The following is a 13108-nucleotide window of genomic DNA, read 5'->3' on the forward strand; positions in this document are numbered from 1 at the left end:
AGAATACCTATACCATCAATTTTATCATCGCAATCATATTGTGTCGCAGTTCCCAAATCCCGAATCCAGTAATTTTGCTTTTGTTTACAGAGAGGTGTTGCAAGATAAAGATTGTTAGTCCTGTTGTATTTTCTTTTGACGATGCAAACTCGCATTGAAAGGTTTCAGCATTCTGACTGATCAAAATGCTGGTAAAAATTGACATTTACATTGTTGTCAATGTCTAATATATAGCCGCACAAATGTTTATCAAGCATTCCTTTCTTTCCACCGACATTCACCAATCCGAAAAGGCACTAGTCCGAAGACGAGATTTGTTAATAATTATTGATAATTATGATCGTCGTAGCTTCTGATATAGCAGAGAATTTTAGTTAACATACTAGTTAACTGAGTATCTGTTTTTATGTTTTTAAACATTTTACAGTATTTGCAGTTTTTGGCTTTACTTTAATTAGACAGTGTTGTTGGGAGTCATTAAAGCCCAAAGTGTCTTGTTGTAGAACCGTTCACAACCGGGGACTAATATTGTGGTCGCTAGCGCCATTATTATTATGATCTCAATGTGTCGTACTCGAGGTATTTGCCATATCTGGTGATGAAGAAACACCTGTCATTTCAGGGGACACCGTGTCCGTGGTGCCATCTGTTTTGGACCTTTCAATACTGGGCGATGTCCGAGCCAGTATTCTGTATGACATTTTCAACATGGCAACATCGCCCGTCACTCAATAAAATAACTACCTCTTTTCTATGATTCAGTACTATTTTGCGGTATTTAAAGCATTGAGTACAGCCATTATTTCAGAAATAATGAAGGCTTCTCCTTAAGTTATGTTCAACCAAAAACATTAACGGCCGATTTTGCTATCACGCACCCGTTTATTTTTCTTTCTAACCCACTACAATGTTGTGAATATGATATAAGGTCTTCTTTTCATAAACAATTTTAATACTGTAGATTTAGAAATAATTGTGCTCATAGTTCACATATTTTATCGCGGACACACGAGATAACTATATGCGATCTTAGAATATATATCAGTATAACAATGATTTGGGATTCAAAATGTTCATCCCTGTGAGGTATATCGTTTAATAGATTGGCTGCTTTTCCCCTTTGTCCCCATGTCTTTGCAGAACCATCGCTTGGTGTTTCATTTGGTCTTCTTGGCACAACAAACACATTTGGTGAAACTCTTACTATCACATATTCAGCTTTGCAAAAAACTTTGTATCCGATAAAACACTTAGACGTTTCAAAACATAGGTTTTATGCAAACAGCAATCACAAGAATATCTCCTCTTCTTTTTAAAGCTTTCCTAAAATATTAAAATTGATATAATATATATAGTTATCAAAGGTACCAGGCTTATAATTTGAAACGTCAGACGCGCGTTCTACATACATGTAAGACTCATCAGTGACGCTCATATCAAAATAGTCAGAAATTCAAACAAGTATAAAGTTGAAGAGCATTGAGGCCCAAAAATTTAAAGCTAGCTAAACCTCTCACTTGTATGACCGTTGCATCAAATTCCATAATATTGACAAGGACGTAAACTAAACAAACATACACAATAGGTACAAATGTCAGAAATAGGGGTAGAGCAGTCAACATTGTGTTATCATCTTAATTACTATAAAAACACAAAAATGTAACAAAGCACAATAAGTTATACATCAAATTTAACAAACTCATTTTGCTATTTTATCATACGATTTAATTTGTATATGTTATATCCATCCAGAAAAGATTGAAAGATTTTAAGTACTGGGTCCGAATCCTTACTCTGACAGCCACATGGTTACATTATCTTTAAATTAGACGATTCTGGTACTGAGATGATCGCTAAAGGACAATTTCGGATCTTTCTTTAATTTCTAGTTCTAGGATAATTTATATGTATACAATTAGAAGTTTAAATTTTTATGGAAAGTACATCATTGATATATCTAAAGGTGAAATTAAATGATCTGGCTTCTTTCAACTTTTTATGTTTGACAAGTGTCTGAAGGTAGTGACTTAAACGAAAATAAGAAGTGGTCGGCAAGAATAGGCGCTAAGGTCATCACCATAGAAATGCTTGCAATTTATGGAAAAAGTCTATCTCCAATTTCATTATGTATGTTGGAATTTGAAAACTCCACCATACTGATCACTTTTTCCACTGTCTAGCATATTTTGCATTTTTTCAAACAATAGCACACATCAGTGTAAGTTTTTTATTGGAATCAATTCCTCTATTGCAGATTTAATTGCCCAAATATATGCATTGATATTTTAGACTAGACGTCATTCAATTTAAGGCAAGTCATAATGGATTTAAACTAGAAATTTTTCTTTTCGCTCATTTTGCTCCATTTATATATAGTTCTTCATAGTGTGTAATATCAACAAAATTGTGTTTTATTTAAAGAGGAAAGTAACGTTGAAGAAAACATCACCAGTTTCTGGGCAAAAAAATATTCCGTATCAACTTCACAGATATGACATGATGGTCTTGAATTAAAGATTCTGGGTACTGCAATTAAGGGTTCATCATTTTAAATACGTGTAATGGTGTTCTGTTATTTGTTATTGTGAATTATTACCTTCACTGTTTAATACATTGATAATGTCACTTATACACCCCGTCATTGTGTTATTGAGCTATATTAATTTTTTGTATTATTGTCTTTTATGTTTGCTAATGTGGTTAATGAATATGCCATTTTGATTTTCTTAGTTGATATGTTTGTTTTTAGTTAATATAGTGATTTTAGATATTATAACATAAGATTGACTGCTGCACCCTCATTTTTTACAATTTTACCTATTATGTTTGTTTGGTTTTTTACACATGGTTGTCAATATAAGGAAATTGGGTGTCACTGTCAAACAAGTGAAAAAAGTTTAACTAGCTATAAAACCAGGTTTAATCCACCATGTTCTTCATAAGGAAATGTCAGTTGTTGCCATTCGTTTGATGTTTTTGAGCTTTGATTTTGTCGTTTAATTTAGGACTTTCTGTTTTAAACTTGGAGTTGAGTAATTTAGTTTTTTTTACTTTTTTGCCACAGAGTAGGATATCATCTCATTTTACCCGTGTACATCAGCACAAAGCAAATAAATCAAATCAAATTGACTGCTCATCGCTGTTGTAATCAGTATAATTCTTTCATGTCGTGCATTTGCATTATAACATGGATAGGTATTATATTTGTCAACGCCTCTATATTCAATTTGAAAGTGGGATTCTTTTTTAAGAATAATGTACAACAAATTTCCTGTTACACATCACACGTTTGTCCTTATCCTACTTGAATTATGTATGATAACATTATATCTTGTGAGTTAAGGAAGAGTTTTCTATCATCATTTATATTTTCTACCTGTTTTCCATTCGTTTGATGTGTTTGAGCTTTTGATTGTGCCAACTATGACAACGTAAGCAATGTTAAATCGGCTTTAAACTGATAGAAATATATTTTGAATAACCTTTCTCGATATGAGGCCTGCATAGTCCAGCAAGAAAAAACTGTGTTTGAAGTTAACATTCTTAATAAATAAATTTGATTAAATGAAGTGAGAGAAAATATCAACATAGTCCAACCCACATTTTGAAATAGACCTACTTTAGAAATCGTGCGACAACTGATTGTCGTGGAAAAACATAATTTCTAAAGTTGTACTTCCTACTACGAGTGTATTTTCCTTTTAATGTCAAATAAAGACCCAAATAAACCAATCTTATCATAAAGATACAAGTAGAGTAGACAGAGTATTCTATGTCCGTGTCCGTGTAGACATCTTCGTTAATCTAAAACTGATCTTGAAATATATTCATGATGTACAAATACCAAGAACAAAAATGGATCATGTTTGTATTACTTTTTAAATTCGTTCAAATTTCAAAAGCAAATTGCAAAATACAAATAGAGAAAGTGTATAAATCAGCATTTTGTTGGCATCAGGGATTAGTATCTGTTCCGCAGGATTTGCCTGTTGACATTAACAGATTAGATCTAAGGTGGAATAATCTGACTACAATTCAAAATTTTGCATTTGCAAGATATACTGTTCTGGAACATTTATATATTCGCGATAATCAATTGCGTTCACTCAGGATATATTCCTTCTGTGGTGTAATGAATCTGCAGTTATTGGCATTATCGGGTAATAAATTAGATGTATCGGTCTATCCGTACGGTGTTTTCCGACCAATAGAGAACCTAAAATATTTAGATGTAAGTCGAAATATGGAAAACGGCAAAACTGATGAAGTGGTTTATTCCTTAGCCTTCAATCATCTCGTACATTTACGCGAGCTTCATGTGGATCTTGTTTCTAAACCCAACTTAAGTAAAAGCTTCATGGGAATGAATAGTTTGCAGAAGTTATGGTTTGATTATTGTTACATATATTATATATCAAATAAAACTTTTACCAGTCTTCCTAAAAATATAACAGAGTTACGAATGCAGAACTGCAAGTCTTTCTTTACGATTGAATCAGATGCTCTACGACATTTTCCGAGTCTGAATGCTCTTGATTTTTCTGGCAGCCACATTCATCTTCATCAGGCTTTACGTTCATTGTACCCACTTCAGAACTACAGAATGAAAGAAATAAATTTTCATCACATAACATACTCTAGTATAACTAGATATGATTATGATGTAATACTATCTAAAGAAATGATGAAGTATATTGCAACAATTTGCATTCAAACACTGGATATTTCATACAATAACATTGTCGCTATTAAGGAAATGTCATTAATTATGTTTCAGCATCCAGAGTGTTTTATCAATGTTATATTATCAGCAAATAGATTTGGCATTGAACAAATGGAAATTGAATTTTTAGACTTTTTTTATAAGATGACAAACTTGAAATTGTTTGATTTTTCATATTTACCTCTTGAATTCAAAAATCCAGTATTTCCAAACATATTATACGGAAGTCCACAAAACAATATTGAAGAAAGGATACCCGCAATAAAGAAAATCAAAACACTGTTTCTACCAAAACAGCTAAAAACACTTCGATTAACGCATTTTATGGCAAACATGAATATCGACGAAATACGAGCAGTTAATTGTTCTCTAACGGCTATCGACTTATCTTATTTTCAGTCAAAAGTGTTTCCTAAATTTATATTTGAGAAAAACCACTACATAATTGAGCTCGATTTATCTGGAATAAGTGCATTAAACACTAAAAGCAAATTTCCGCAGTTAAACGCCCTTCTTGCACTAAGAATGCGACAAACTGAGTTATGCAGGCTTATAGACACTGACACCAATATTTTTTCTTGGGCGCCAAGAATGAATAAACTGGATATTTCCAGTAATTTTATATGGTATTTGAAAGAAAACTCGCTTGGTGATTTATCAAATTTGTATTTTCTAAATTTGTCAAACAATATTTTACAGTATTTTCCAACGTCATTAACCAAACTAGAAAATATACTCACTTTGGACTTATCGTTCAATCGACTTATAGCTCTTAATGAACACACAAGAGGATGGATAGATAGTCAACAAATAAAAAATAATTATTTTAAAGTATATCTAACTGGCAATTCGTTTATCTGCTCCTGTGAAACAAAAGAATTTTTGACCTGGCTGTTTAGTACTAAAGCAGAGTTAGATAATGAAGGAAATTATTCATGCCGTTTGTCGGACGGTAAAACAAATTTTACAATAAATGTATATAACGATTTTCATAATCATTTTGCTAACTGTGAGAATCAAATATGGTTAAAGATAGGCGTCGCCTCAATGACTTCATTAAGCATCGCAGTTGCATGTGTCACTTTGATGTACAATTTCAGATGGCGCATGATATTCTTTTTCCACAAAAGCTTCCGAAAACGTGCAGAAGAAGTGTTAAAAATAAATTTTGTCTATGATGTATACGTGTCTTATTCAGATGATAGTACTACATTCGTTAAAAAGGTATTGCAGCCTATCATAGAACACAAATGGGGGTTAACTATGTGCTGCGAGGACAGAGATTTTTTAGTCGGAGAATCTAATGCTGACGTCAGAGCCACATCAATACACCAAAGTAGATATATCATTTTCTTGGTTACACCAGCATTCATTGGAAGAGAATGGAGTAGTTTTGAAATTGAAAGAGCCAAATATGAAAAAATTTCGAACGAACTTCAAAAGATCATTGTGATCACGAAAGACATATCATTTAGACATATCCCATCGGAGTTTCGAACAATTTGGAAGGACATATACTTAATTGATTGGCCGATCGAAATAGATGGTCAGGAGACGGCCTGGAAAAAACTACGACTATGGTTTCTGTAATCTAAAAGTTCAGTAGTATTTGAATTTTACGTTTCATCGTTATACAATAGATTTTAGTATGTCGGGAGAAGTAGAGAGAAAGACCATTTTGTTTTATGTTCGATAGCAATAGAAAAACACTACTGTAAAGTTATGGTAATTTTTTGTAAACATGCTTTAAAAGAATTAGCCAAGCAATATAATTGTAAATAGTATTCGACATAAATAAGTGTCCTTTCACCTTCAACTTAACTTCGTATATCACACTAAAAACTACAAAACTATTAACGCTTATTACAACGATTGTCTATAACATTTAAGTCAATTATAATTAGTCATTTTGTAATTGATTAAAATGTAAAGATGTAATACTATCATGTCCTTTTTGTCTATATAGCGAAGCTATGAAATATAATGTAGATTTTAATGATTTGTCTGATGATGATAGATTTGTTTATTTATTTAAAAACATTAATTGTTATGATAGTATGAAATTCAAAACAGTGTGGCTGTGGCCATTGATTGACACATTAAATTCATCCTTTGACTGGGACAATTTACGTGAACGTTTGTCTGTAACGACCACTGTTCACGACGTACCTACGATAGACATTTAAACTGTGGGGTCACCAAAGGTTTCTTAACGCCTTTAATTATAAAGTTATTCGAAAAAATAATCAGGAATAACCTTTATGTTTTGATTTACATAATTGGTATAAATCAAAACATCGTGTTATTTCTGATTATTTTTTTCGAATTACTTTATTGAGGTGTTGAGAACCTTTGGTGACCCCATAGTTTACGTGTCTTTAAAAAGTACATAGTGATCAGTGGTCGTTACATACAAACGTTCACCTAAATTGTCCCAGTCAATGGATGAATTTAATGTGTCAATCAATGGCCACAGCCACACTGTTTTGAATTTCATTCTATGGTTGCCAAAACCTGCTATGATATTTTAAGTAGAAGAAATACCTTTTTATATTCTTAAAATGAAATTATTTTAATATTCGTATGTATTTTAACTAGTTTTATATAGAAATTGTTTTACAGTCTCTCATAATTCTTAATAGAATGGTACTTGTATTTTATATTTGTGTATTGTTTGTTTTATATTGTGTATATACTCTGTATGTACTGTATATTTATGTATTGCAAGTAGTGAGACTTTAATAAAATATTGAATCTTGAATCTTGAATTTTAAAAAATAAAAGTTAAATAAAAAAAGAATATAGTGTTTTAATTTATGGTGTGAAAAATTACATACTTTTCTTGACAAAATCCAAAGCAAAGGAACATCGCTTCATATAAGAGGCACATTAACGCCTACTAAATGGAGCAAAAACTGTGAATGTGATTATCTAAGTAGACGTGCCAAGAAGGATTCGTTTTGAACTGCAGAATATATCTATTGGCAATAAAAGTAGAATTTCACTGATTTGTAATTTGTAGCAAAGCTTTTGAAATATTTAATTATAAGGTCTGTTGTTCTGTCAATGTAGTGACCTCCATACCAAGATGATGTTCAGATATAACCCTACTAATCAAAGTTTTTATTCTTTCGAAATGAAAATTCACTTATAGATCTATCTTGCAATTTGACCCGACTTAGAGAGGTTTTTTTTGTTACATGTATTACCTTATTAGTATCCTCCCTTTTTATGAATACGACCTACCGAATTCGACTATTTACCGGGTTTGTAATAACATAAGCAACACGACGGGTGCCACATTTGGAGAATAATCTGCTTATCCTTCCAGAGCACATGAGATCACTCCCAGTTTTGGTGGGGTTCGTGTTGCTTAGTCTTTAGTTTTCTATGTTGTGTCATGTGTACTATTATTTGTCTGTTTGTCTTTTTCATTTTTAGCCATGGCGTTGTCAGTTTGTTTTCGTTTTATGAGTTTTACTGTCCCTCTGGTATCTTTCGCCCCTCTTTCTAAATCATGTTTATGGATTTATGAAGTCGGAACATCGGTAAACTACTGTTTACTCTAATTGGGAGGTGTATATATTTATCGTTGCGTTGTTTCATAATTTGTTTTTGGAGCATGACTGATTTCAATATAAGTATCAATTTACACGGAGTTCGGTAATTTGATTATATTTGTTAATATGTTTCTCCTATATGAAATGGATTAAGAGGATGAAATAGTTTTAAACCGTGGAGGTAAGAAATGTGTAGTCAGCATGCATTAAATCACTTGCGATTTGAAGAAAACCTTTAAAAAAAATGGTTACACACCTATCTTCGCGCCAATTAACACTTTTTTTCAGAATTCTGACAATAAATGAATACTTATAAGTTAGACAATACTTCGCCTTGGGCTTAAATCTTCATAAAACATGACCAAGTATTGTCTGACCAATTTAGAACATATTCACACTTTCAAGTGACCTTACAAAATTAGTATTTCACATTGTTATATTCAAACCTAAATAAGAGTTCACTTTTTATAATGAAGTGAATGTAAAACCTAGGTAATGATCATTCAATGGATGGACGGAATGAAATAGCACTGACATAGTCTGTGAAGACCAAAAGGATAAATTGTTTGTTTTACTTTTTCAGGTAAAATTTAATACTTATATATCTTGAGATTAATTGTTTTTTAAAAGCACACAATGTTATATAAATCCCCTTTTTGAAATTTGATTTTTTTATATAATTAAACTGTTTAAATTTTTCAAATTCAGACCATTCAACATTAGATATAAAAAAGAAGATGTGGTATGATGGCCAATGAGACAACTCTCAACAAGAGGCCAAAATGACACAGAAATTAACAATTATAGGTAACCGTACGGTTTTTTTTTCGAAAAACAGTCCTTTGCTTTATATATATCAGCAGTCTGGCATTGTTTTCTTGAAAGTTTCTTTTTTAGTTCACGCGAATGTCAGGTATATAAATTAAAAAAAATATTATTTTACATTGTTACCTCCTCCCTTCTATTTCATATATTTTAATTTCAATAACTTTGAGGGTTTCTTGTAAAACATTTATCCACACAATTGGTGATATGTCTCATTTCTGTGTCATATCATAGGATGGCACTAAGATATTTTTCAGTCTTAAGTCAGTTAAACGATAGATGTCGCAGAATTTGTCCTAGAACTGCTTCTTCCCTCGGATATATTTAAAGAGTGGTAAAGACTCATACCAAATGTACGTTGAACTAATTTATGAAAGCAGTTCACGCAATGTTTAATTCATCAAGCAAAAATAAACTGTTTTAGTGGCGTTTATGTGAAATAGTTAAAATTAAAAATTTATTTTCGCTCTGGAATCTTAACTATCCCTTTTCTCCAGACAACCTTTAAGTAAATAGTAATCCTTTGAAGTAACTATAAACTCACGGCCGACACTCGGCTAACCGAGAGATTGGTCGGTTAATCTATATTGAGTATGCGGCTATATCGGCAGTGGGTCTGTTAATCGGGTTGGCTATACGTCTGTTAAGAGTAAAACGCACAATTTAATGTTAAACTCGATCAAATATACAGATTTTTGGCATATTATAAGAATTAAATCAAAAAAAGAAAAGTGTCTGACAAAATGATATCTATCAAAGAACATTTTCCACCTTTAAAAACATTTCATAGTCTGCGCAGTTTTCAGTAAAAGTAAAAGGCGTCGCGCAAGTATGTAGTATTTATGATTACACGCATAGCAATTTTTTAATGAAAGGCGAAACAAACAATTTTAGATATCATTTAAAAGACACAAAATACTACTTTGGTTCTTAAATATAAATTGACATTAGTAAATATTTCATAATTGTAATATAACGTGAGTAATACCACGTTTTAGTGAAAATTATGTAAATAAAGTCTGTTAATGGGTTGGACAATTGAAATTGTGTCAGTTAAGAGTTATTTAGCCACGAAAATAGTTGTGCTACCTTTATATTTTCCCATTGAAAATGTTAAGAATGAGATGTTCTTGAGTAAAAAAAAATATTGTAAGGGTTCCGCGGAACCCAGTGTCTCGCCTACTTTTGCTGTAAATCGCAGGCTCAACAAAAATGAGGAAAAAAATCAATAAAAATATTCCTCTTGATACTATCTTATGATTGTAAGAAGCTTCTGTCCAAGTTTAGTAAAAATTTAGGATAGTGAATGAATCTAATAAATGTTTTGAAAACTTTAACTGCAGACTGTATGTAATGTTAACTGGAAGAAAATCTAAGTCCATTTAAAAGTAAAATACAGAATAAATGGAGTTATCTTTTTACAATATTTACTTCTGGATACTATCTTATGATCATAAATAAGCTTCTGTCCAAGTTTGGTACAAACCCAGGATAGTTTAAGAAAGTTATTAAAACTTTAAAAACTTTAACCACAGAGTGAATGTAATGTTTCCCCGCAGAACAAACTAAGTCCATAATTTATAAGTAAAATACGGAAAAAATGGAATTTTATTTTTACAAAATTTACTTCTGGATACTATCTTAATATGATCATAAACAAGCTTCTGTCCAAGGTTGTTAGAAATCCAGTATAGTTCAAGAAAGTTATTAAAATTTCAAAAACTTTAACCACAGAGTGAATATTTGTGGACGCCGCCGACGACGACGACACCGACGATGACGGAATGTAGGATTGCTTAGTCTCGCTTTTACGACTAAAGTCGAAGGCTCGACAAAAAATAATAATACGATGCAACACTATCCTTCCAGTAAAAGCATTTTTATTTTGACTTTCTTTGCATTTTACTCAAGAGTGTGTCACTTCAATATAGCGTGATCTGGGTTGGTCGCTGGAATATGCATGAATTTACTATTAACGATTTCAATCAGCCTTAATTTTTGTGTCTGCTCAAAGTAGCATGTTCTCAAATCCGATTGAACGTGTCTTTCTAATACAACACAGGGTACATATATAACGTGTTGTCGTTTTCAAGTGCACATGACATTTGTCACTGGACGTTTAGGTGGTACCCAACACTACAGGGAGATAACTCTGTAAAGTCAGTGATACGTTTTAATTACGTTGTGTTGTAAGGGGAATAATAAGCTTCTCGAAGATCAAAATTGGTGTTTGTCAAACTGCTATATAACCAGTTAATTTGTCTGACAAAACGGTTGGTTCAATTTTTTTGAAATTTTTATATTTCTGTTAAAGGTTCAAATTAAATACTTTGTCAAAATGTTATCCAAATTAAACGAACCACATTGGTTTTAGTGAAAGTGTTCGGTACCACCTTAATCCTAATTCCTCAGCATCATCCAATTGTTTTTTTTTTCTTGTATTACTTAATCATCTGTTGTTTACAAATCATTCTAAAGAAGTAAATGGAAAGGAGCGAATGTATGGAACGCCACGACTGCCTTATGTTAATAATCAGCATTATACGCAGTGTTCACAGCATTATATGAAGTGATCACATCATTATATGTAGTGCTCACAACATTATATGAAGTGATCACAGCATTATAAGCAGTGCTCACAGCATTATATGCAGTGTTCACAACATTATATGAAGTGCTCACAACATTATATTAAGTGCTCACAACATTATATTAAGTGCTCACAACATTATATTAAGTGCTCACAACATTATATTAAGTGTTCACAACATTATACGTTTTTTGTTGTATGATGAGATTGATGTATGATGAGATTTACCGAATCCATAATTGGTAAATAACGGTAATGCCCAGCAAACAAATTTAAAAAGTTATTAAAATCATGTTATCATAAGGTAGCATGCAATATTTAAAACTGATTGAAATAAGTAAGGAAAAGATGAAACTGAGAGGTGAATGATTGAAGTAGTTCTGTTCGTCGTAAGAAATACGAATGGCAAAATGTAAGTTAAATAATAAAAAGTTTATTTAATGAAATATCGTAGGAAAATTTGTATGATATATTCTCGAGTTCATTTCCTACTGAAGAAATTTAGCAAGGTGCCACTTTATAGTCCGTACTCAGTTTTAAAAAGCTTAATTACCTTTTAAATAAAACAGTCAGCTTTCTATAACACATAGGTGCCATATTACGCTAGCTTATATATGTCATGATAGAGTCTTTTTTGGCATCGATTTTCAGAATTTGGCATTTTTACATGAATAAGTATCTAACAGATATGGAAAATGCAGTTTAAAGCATTTCACTGTAGGTGTTAAACATAACTTTACATCAATTATTCCATTTTTTTACAAGCTTTTTAGCACGGCAAGTACTAAGATTGTCTTCTAAATATGATCAGCAGTCTTATATAGAAATTTAAACTTTCATAGAAAAATTTACCCTTTCAAGACCCTGTTTAACATTTTCATTTAAAGATATCATCTATTATGAAAATTGAGTTTGTGGGGATGAATAAAACATTTACTACGTTTGTTCGTCAGTTTGCACGGTACATACATGTATATAATATTATATAAAAGTGGTATGCTTGCCAATGAAACAACTTTCCACAAGAGACAAAATGACATCACAGAAATTTTAAACAGCTAAACGGCCACAGTACGACCTTCAACAATGAGGAAAGCCCATACCGGATAGTCAGCTATAGAAGGCCCCGAAATGATAAACGAAAAATATTCCTAATTTATGTACAAACAAACGATCGAAAAACTAACATGTATATACATGTAACACATTAATTAACAAACGACAACCACTAAAATAAAGGCTCCTCCTGACTTGGGACGGCCACATATATGCAAAATGTGGCGGGTTTTAACATGTTAGCGGGATGTTGGTATCCTCCCTCTAACCTGGGACAGTGGCGTAACAGAACAACATAAGAACGAACTATGAAAATCAGTTGTAAAAGGCTTGTTAGTTTTCTCGTTTGAATTG

The 13108-nt window shown here is 31.9% G+C and overlaps 1 protein-coding gene across 1 annotated transcript; it reads left to right on the forward strand.

Annotated features, from left to right (window-relative positions):
• Positions 1–3736: 3736 nt before the first annotated feature.
• On the forward strand, positions 3737–7523 carry LOC139481257 (toll-like receptor 4). The gene has a single exon (XM_071264435.1). The coding sequence runs from the start codon at positions 3830–3832 to the stop codon at positions 6311–6313; it is 2484 nt and encodes an 827-aa protein (XP_071120536.1). The 5' UTR covers positions 3737–3829; the 3' UTR covers positions 6314–7523.
• The last annotated feature ends 5585 nt before the right edge of the window (positions 7524–13108 follow it).

This window comes from Mytilus edulis, chromosome 7 (genome assembly GCF_963676685.1).
Source record: "Mytilus edulis chromosome 7, xbMytEdul2.2, whole genome shotgun sequence".
In the NCBI taxonomy this organism is placed as follows: Eukaryota; Metazoa; Mollusca; class Bivalvia; order Mytilida; family Mytilidae; genus Mytilus; species Mytilus edulis.